This window comes from Acanthisitta chloris, unplaced genomic scaffold (genome assembly GCF_000695815.1).
Source record: "Acanthisitta chloris isolate BGI_N310 unplaced genomic scaffold, ASM69581v1 scaffold1620, whole genome shotgun sequence".
Lineage (NCBI taxonomy): Eukaryota > Metazoa > Chordata > Aves > Passeriformes > Acanthisittidae > Acanthisitta > Acanthisitta chloris.
Window position 1 is genome coordinate 28890 of NW_008650851.1, and position 8775 is coordinate 37664.

Consider the following 8775-nt stretch of genomic DNA (forward strand, 5'->3'; position numbering starts at 1 on the left):
GATATTTTAAATCTGTGCTTGTCTTGTTTTGTGAAGTCTTCCAGTCCAGCCTTTGTCCAGCTGCAGTGTTTAATCACCAAGAGTGGTCTTTGTTACTAAACTACAGCATTTCAATACAAAATACCTTGCATTTTTTTCTTCTTTTATCCTTATTTATGGTGAAAGGCCCTTATTTTCTTTGCTACTGCTTATAGTTCTCTTATCACATCTGACCAGAATGTTACCCTTCCTAAGGGCTTCCTAAGGGCTTGTCTTAGTCTAGGAAGATGGAGGAAATCCTGTTCTGTGGGTTGGCAGTTTATAAATTAAAAAACTGAATTCAAGACTTGAAAGACACTGTACTCTCCAGTCTTAGAGCACTTTTTTTTTTATTCTCTGTGGGGAGTTTATACGAAAGGTGAGTTCTCAGCCTCTACATGCTGCTGAGAATGTCTCCATCCTTGCTTCTCAGGGCAGGGGTATGGGGAGGCAAGGCAGTGGTTGGACTACACTTGGATCTACACTTATATATCCTTGTTGGATATGCCAACAACTCTAGAGTTTGAAATAATGCACAATGGGTATGGTGAGGTGTATCATGAAACTTTTCAACTGGGCTTAGCTCCTATGACTAGTGTTTGAAGTAGACAGGCTGTGGCCTTCTCTATCTGAAAATTACTTAGGAGGAAAATCTGACACAAGAGTCCTGTTTTTCTAAATGCGATGCCAGAAGCTGCCCATGGCTGTACTTTACCCACCAACATTTTCTGAGATCTGTAATGTATCACACAATTCCCTAACACAATAGGGCTCTGATTTGATTTGGTCTTTGTGATTTTGCTACAGTATTAATTATAATCAACCAAAGCCTTTCACATATGAAGACAGAATTAAGTCCTGACACTATTGCATTTGTCGATATTTTCCACTTATGAGTTACTTTATAAACCTAATAAAGAATTAGCATAATGCACTTGAACTTAGAATGTCTCCTTTGCTTTGAAATAAAACTTTGATGATGTTGCATGAATCTGTGTTTGCTGCCCAAATCAGCCGTATAGTTGACAACTTCCTAGTGTGGAAACTGTCTTTGATGGCTGCTAGCTCAGTGCTAGAGATTTAATATTCTCAGGATCATCCTAATAGACTGTGTTGGTCAATTCAGTGTCTGTTGTATCATAGCTTGAAGAACAACTTAGCAGTTAGCTTCTAATGGAAAATCGTGTTTAATTATGGAATTCATTAGTGAACATAAAGCATCTTAATTAATGTTTCCTTTCTAAATTATAATTTTTAATTACTTGCACATCATCTTTCCAAGCGATGGCTGGAAATGCTACAAGCTCAGAAGACTCTACTTCATTTGGGTCTGCAGGGACATTGAATCTTTCCGCTGGTTTGCAGATCTGCTCTGTACATTGCATAACAAGGTAATGGGTGCTGTTTGGAGGGGTACTGACAACTTAAATGCAAGGTATGTCCACACCACACAGCTGGCAGTCTATAGAGAATGGTAGCCTTGCTCAAAACAATTGAGCTTCAGCAATAGTTCTGCTTGGGCTGCCTGACCCAGGATCCATTTATTCTGTGAGCTGCACAAAACAGTTTGTCCATCACCAGTATTTTGTTGCACAGGGTTGCCATGTACCACTAGTCTGGACACTTACCTACGATGTTTATGAGATCGAAGAAGCACATACAGGCTGGGGAGTTTGAGTGACCTTCAGCCATTTGACTAGTAGACAGATTGAGAAGGGAGGGGGATTTATGATTTGAAGTGTATTTTAAGAGCAGTGTAGCTTCCTAAAATAATATTTTCTACACAGCATGATGTGCAGCTTTCACAGAGGTGTGCTGTGCATGCATATCTTCTTCATTAAAACCTCACTTCACTGATGCTGAAACCTGTGTCCCTCAGCGTAGTAGGCACAAGTGACTTCATGCTTACATTAAGAGGAAGAATATTATTTCACTATCTGTTTTTATCATCCTCCCAGCTTTGGCAGGAGAATCGGCCAGACTATATAAATATCCAGCTGTACCTCAGTCAAACAGATGGAATACAGGTATGTGGCCAAATGCTGTTTATAAACTGAACTAGACCTTGGGGTAATAGACAATGCAAACAGTCGGTCAAAGGCAGAAGGGGATTACTGCAGATGATGAAAACAGGAGATGAGGCCATAAACTGAGGTGACTGATTCATTATTAGAGCAAGACAGCCAGTGCATCCACACAGCATTAAGAGAATCTAGTTTAGCAACCTTTCTGTGGGCAGAAATCCATATCTTTCTTTTCTAGGAAAGAGGTCCTTCCGGGCCAGGCCACAGACCAGACAGTTGGCTGTATTTGATGGGGAAATCTGCATTGTTTCCGGGCTAAGAATCAAAACAGAATAGTTCTAGGAACTTGCAAGCTCAGGTCTTCTTTTCCCATATGTATTTTGAGAGAAACTAACTATTTTTGAAAGCTTTGAATTTCATTGCCTCAAATATAGATAAAAGATAGAAATTTCTTGATGTATGAGGCTGAAAATTATATCTGTCAATTGTTATGTATTACCAAACCCAAGGCTGCGGTAATATTCCAGATCTTGGCATCTCCTGTAGCTGTTTACATTTGCGATCTTCATTTTACATTTTTTAGCACATAAGCCTAGGCACAAGTCTTTACCCTGGTGTTTCAGAAAGCTTTCCATTGACTGCAGGGGACCCAGAACCAAACCTAACAATTACTATAAGGCATGAAATGCAGTGAGAAACCATGCCCAAAGGATTTTGATCTGCCTGGTATCAAGTGGAGGTAGCATAGCATGCACAGCTCTGGTAGGAACACTATCCAATAGTCTAAATTATGTGATAGCTACAGTAGTTATGAACAGTGCTCCACAAATGTAATGCCTGGACAACATATATTGATTAAAATTGGGTGCTTGAAAATTCGTAATTGATGAAGCTGGTATGTTAGTTTAAAATTAAAACCTGAAGCAGGACTACAATGCAGTGAGACAACAAAATCATAATAACAGGCAATTCAAAGGAAGTTTTCTAATGCTGTGTATCAAGCAAGCTTTTTGGTCATAGTCCTTCTTTAAATTCACGGGGGTTTGTGGCTGTTAAACAAAACTGACATGAACCATAATGCTGCTCATAATTTCTCAAAAGGGTTCTCTACTCTCCACTGCCATACAACTGATGTGTTCACTGCTGTTAGTCCAAAGTGCTGACTGCTACCAAAATTAGGGCAGTTTTTGCTTCATGCTTGCTTTGCACAGAAACAGTGCACCTGTGTGGTAAGAGTGAGCCAAGCCCACCCTGCAGCAAATGCCTCTTGACTTTAAATGCCAATGGAGGATGAGTCTGCCAAGACTCTGTGTTTCCATTGGTATGAGCAATGTCTCAGGTTGTTCAGCAGTGGAGGTAATGTGAGAACCTAGATAAGATAAAACTTCTGTCTGCCTTTCTGTGCATTAGGACAGGAAAACAAGGGTGGGTCGTGCCCTGCAATGGGTGGGCATTTCACCATATCAAAATACTAGTGAGTTAGCATTGCTGGAATGGATTGGGTTCCATCCAGGGAGCTGTTTTGTCTGCTTTCTGCTGTTGCAGCAGCTCCTAACAGCTGGCAAACTACTATTCAGGGACAAAAGTAAGATTTCCCTTGTTACTTTTTCAGACCTAGTCATCTTAATAGTTACTGTGCAAAGTTGAAAAAAAGACTTCAGACAGACAGAATATGATTTTTGCATCAGCAGTGTTTCTTACAGTTTAGCATTAAAAGCCAATGAGGGAATGAGTAATAGGAGCATGGTTATTGTTTTATGGCTTAAATAAATTGGTTTAAAAGTAATGGGGAAATTAATGAGCAGCTGCATGAGGAACAATGTATAACAAACACCAAGGAGAGCCATTGAAAAGGTACTGAGCAGAGGTATCAGTGCATAAAATGGCTGCAGTTTTAATCACAACTGTCTGGTACTTGTGTTCAGGTTTTATACCTAAGCAATATGGCAAGTCAGCCAATGTAAGAAATGGGAGCCCTGGGTGATATGAGGCTATTTTAAAATCCAGCAGAATGAAGTTTTTTGTTTCTTGCAGAAAATAATTGGTGAAAAATATCAAGCTTTAAACTCCAGGCTTTTAATTGGACGACCCCGGTGGAAACTCCTGTTTGATGACATAGCAAAGTGTAACAGACGGTAAGTACTAGTCTGCTTGAAGGAGGCCATAGTTTGAGCACTGAGGATATCTGTTTCTAGCTGTGTGTGTGAAAATATTTCTGGGTTTTATCTTAGAATATAATGTTGAAATTCAGTAGTATTTTGCTGTGAGAGATAGCCTGTACAAACTGAAATGCTTTTTTTTTAATGCTTGGAGCAGTTCAGCTTTTCATACAGCTAAAATGTTCAGTGGCCCAGAAAATAAAAGTAGCAGATTTCTGTCTTACTGCAAGGGACTGCATTCTTGTCCATGGCAGTGTCTTTCTTGCAACATACGCTGGTTTTATATAAAGTTGCATTTTGTAAAATTGTTGGCTTCTATAATTTTCCTGATGTATAGTGCTAGTTTACAAACAGAACGCACAAGGAAGAATTTGACTGACCTGTATTGTTCTTATTCAGAGGATATATTGTCTTTGGAGATTTCTGGCAGATTTTAATTCTTTGTTGAGACCTGGCAATGCTTTTTTACTGTTCTAGGAAAGCATGTTATGGTCTGAATCAAGACAGTTGTAAACCAGAGAAGACATGCAATTAGACTGTGGAATGTCATTGTCCAGATCCAGCTTTGTTGGTTTAGTATTTTACCCCCCACTTGTAGTTTTCTGCCTCAAAAGTTGCTCTGGTAGAAGGGATTGTGTGAATCTTCCCCAGTCCACTTCTGACGAAGTCAGTGGTGTGGGAGTAAACCACCCTCAGTAGCTGTTGATAGTAATCTGGGTGCATTGGGTTGAGAAGTGCTCTCATATTCACCTGCAGAATGTTCCCTTAAGAACTTCTTTTCCTCTCACACTTACAAAGTGAAATATGCCCATGCCTTATTGACTCTTTTCTTCTGAGGCTGGATGTGACTAGGGGACACTGAGCCCTGGCTCTTGAGACATACTAAGTGCCAAATGCACCGCTGTTGGCTGTGTGAGCTGCTGACAATACTTATCATGGATTCAGGTCCTAGAGGATGTTGTGGACAGGGTGCCTTACTGGGATCCCCCAAAAGCTGCTACAAAGGGAAGAATTCTAGTAGAATTCTTACACTTAGAGAAGCATCTCTAGTAGAATTCTTACACTTAGAGAAGGGTTTTGGATTAAAGAACCATACAAAAGAAAGGGAAATCGAGAGTTCACAGCTGCAAGTTGACTCTCTGGGCTCACAGACCTCTGCATAGAGGACTGTTGACCTTTTATGCTCCATTCTAATGTCTTATTTTTATTTTACTGTGAGAGTGCAGTTTTAAAAGAGGAAAATGATGAGGTTTGTACCTCTTCCTGGCATGGCTGTAAGTGCACGTAGTATAGATGAAGCTATTAGTAGTAGTCATACTTGTTCTTTCTACTTTGTTTCCCACTGCATTTCTCCTAATTAAACTTCAAGTGCCATTTCCTTTGCATTCTCACATCAGGTCTTTAAATTGTGCCACCATTTTCAAGCAGGATGTCTTTTAGTACCTAAAATAATATTCAGACTATTTTAATTACCTGCAGCTTGCTAAGATGTAGGCTTCCTCACCCTTTGTCACCCTTTTATCAGGGTTTATATAGGTCTGTATCCATAGACGTAGTTATATATAACATGATGCACAGCAGTGAAACCTGTACTGTCCCACAGAAATGTACCTGTTGTAGGTAATTATTCTCCCTATTTCCCTGGATGAGACAGGACCTTCAGTTTTTCTCTGTAATCCAATTTCCAGGTCTGCTACTAGCTTTATTTCAGTCCTTATTTCTCTGTAACTTTCCACCTAAGTGTACCTGCTGCAATAGAGAGACCAAAAAAACCCAGTCCAAAACAAAACAGGCAAATTGTGTTCAATGTCTGGTGCCAGTGTTCAAGCTTTCACATGTATTTGAAATTATCTCCTTGGTTTTCTTTATGGGCAGCCAAGATTTTTTCCAGCTTTTATCTGGTCATTTTAAGGAAAAGCTGTGTATAAATAAACAGGCATCTGGCAAAGCTGTCATGGTGTAGCCATCTGATTGCTATTGTTGTTGTTGTTGTTGTTTGTGAATTTGTAAGTGGATTTGTAAGTGTCTGAGCTTTGCTAGACCTTCAGAATGGGTCATGGGACAACCCAGCATCAGGTTCCTGATCCTTTATTCTGGAAAAGAGGAGCCGACGTGCACCATCTACTGTTGATATTTCATATGACACTTGCAGTCCCAGTGATGTGCATTGGGACAGTTTATATAATAAATTACTGGTCTTGTTTTTCTTTTTTTTTTTTTTTCGGCTTCAATAAACCCTTCCCAGCAGCCTTGTTTCCTGTTTAGTTATGTCCTGGATGAAAAGCTTACACCATGCTCAGTTTTGCTTAGGTCAAATGAGCACATGATTTTTTTCCAGGTGGAGACCGACCTAGCAAAAGGCATGAATATCTGTAGGAGAGAAGGCATGGAGCACCATGATACATTTCTCATGTACTGTAAAGGCGAAACCTCTCTCTAGGAATGAATGTGGGATTTAAAACTGGAATATTTAAAGTCCTGACTCTGTCCTCTTGATGTAGCAAAGTATTTCACCTCTTCCTCACTTCCTGCTGTTCATAAAATGGATGTAAGAATACATGCTGACCTACTCATCCCATAGGAACACTGAGGAGTTACTTGCTTAGTGCTCTGAATGAGTAAAATCCTATATTGATGTTTACAGTTATTACAAAGAATGGCCTATAACATGATTTCCTTAATTGTAAACCTGTCAATGGTATTTATAAAGATTTTCAGACATAGTACTACACAGCTACCTCTTCTCATCCAAGCACCAAAATGAGCCATTGACCCAAACAAGTGATATGCAGTTAAAGCCCATCAGCTCAAGGTAGTAATGTGATGCTTTATGTAGTAGCTTCTCTCAGTAGCCAAGTGAGGCAGGGAAAAAGGTATCTGCAAGCAGGGAAGTGGGCAGTGGAGGTGGGGGAGAAAATGGGGCATGAACTGTGGGAGGTGAGTGGTATGTGGAGATGTCTAGAATAGATGCTGATGGTGGGTGTCTTGGGAAGTAAGTCTGAGAGCCTCTGGCTCACTGCATGGAACAGTGGCTCAGCTCGGTTTCAGGAGACCTCCTTAGCCACAGGTCTCTTGTGTGACTTTAGGAAAATCATTCAACCTTTCTGTGATTCTAGTTGCTAGCCAAAAATTCTGTGTACCTTGGAAGGATGTTGCTGGGATGGAAATACATTAGCAGTATGTGCTTCTTCGACATGTCTGTATAGTGACTATTTATATGTAACGAAAGGGAGAGAGGCAGATGAACTCTTTGGGGTTTATTTTATCAGTGGGCTGTACTAATTAGACTAATAAAAAACCAAACCCCACACAACAACATTAATTCTCTCAATTAAATACACAGTAAAAGACAGATTCTTGCTGCCAGCTCATGAGTCCTTTTTCTCCAGTGTGCAAAGATTAGAGGAAGTTCAGAGTCTGCAAGTGCTGAGGAATCTTATTTGAGAGCAATGAGCAATAGTGCTCTTATTATTGCTTCAAATCCAGCCACCAGCACAACATGCCTTGCCTCTAGAAGGAGTACTACCAGGACAGGGAAGCTCAATAGCTCAATAGCTCAATAGCTCACATAAGGGTGAGAAAAGCATGAAGTATGAATATTTGCCATGGATTGATATGAGAGATGATGTAATTGGAAACAATTAAAATCAGCATTGTAAGGTGCCTGCAGAAGGACACCACTGCAGTTACCTGCATAACTTGGTGATGCTTTTTGGTGTTTGAGTCCTCAGTTGTACCATGCCAGTGTTGCTGTGCACTGGTACAGCGTGCACTGCCATGCTGTTCAAGCTGCTGCCTAACATCAGGCATGCAAGCCTGATAGTATCCATCAAAGATTTCTTCTTACATGTCTTAGTTCCCTTCTCTCACCAAACGCATACACAGGGAGCTTTTAACTGTGTTTGATTATCCTGCGTGTGCTAAAATATATTTAATATTTATATTTAATATTTAATATTATTAAACTATTTTATAATAAATAGTTGCTGGGAAAAATGCTGAAACAGTGCTGGAGGCAGGGTCCAGAACTCAAGTCTCCAGGTTCTTGGTGAGTGCTGTAGACCACAATAAGTTAGAGCCATGTTCCCTTTTGTATGCTTTTTCTTCATCCCAGTAAATCTTTAAGATCTTTCTCTAAAGTGGCACAATATCAAGAGGGAGGTTATGAATATTTTTTTTCACGATACGGCAGCACTGCATTGTCTTTTCCTGCTGCTTCCTTTCCCTCCTCCTCGTCTTTCAAAAAAACGGGAGATGATGAGTATTGTGAATAGCTCAGTCTGGCTCATCTGGTGGATGTGCCCTGTTCTGATGCTGGCTGTATTTGTGAACCCCTAGTGTTGTATGACTGGGAGTCTGACTTACTGCCCATCTATAAGGTGACCAGAGAGCAAAGAGCTGTGGAGGGTGGAGTGGTATGAAGAAGTCAAGTTAGTTAATGAACCCAGGCTGAGATCTATGGGTGATGAGCAAGGATCATACTCTGTGTTTGGATTTTCATAAGATTTTCCAATATAGGTGTTGAGGGAAAAACTGCATGCTAATGCAGTAAAGCAGTAATGTTATTCTGCTGC

At 40.2% G+C, this 8775-nt stretch overlaps 1 protein-coding gene across 1 annotated transcript in view; it reads left to right on the forward strand.

The window, feature by feature from the left end:
- Nucleotides 1–8775, forward strand: part of NOX4 (NADPH oxidase 4) — a gene marked incomplete at its 5' end in the record, with an annotated part of 35353 nt that overhangs the window by 26013 nt on the left and 565 nt on the right. Inside the window, 3 exons of the mRNA XM_009070302.1 lie at nucleotides 1301–1409; nucleotides 1977–2045; nucleotides 4077–4177. Coding sequence (XP_009068550.1) covers nucleotides 1301–1409; nucleotides 1977–2045; nucleotides 4077–4177 — 279 coding nt within the window. The remainder of the gene's footprint in view (nucleotides 1–1300; nucleotides 1410–1976; nucleotides 2046–4076; nucleotides 4178–8775) is intronic.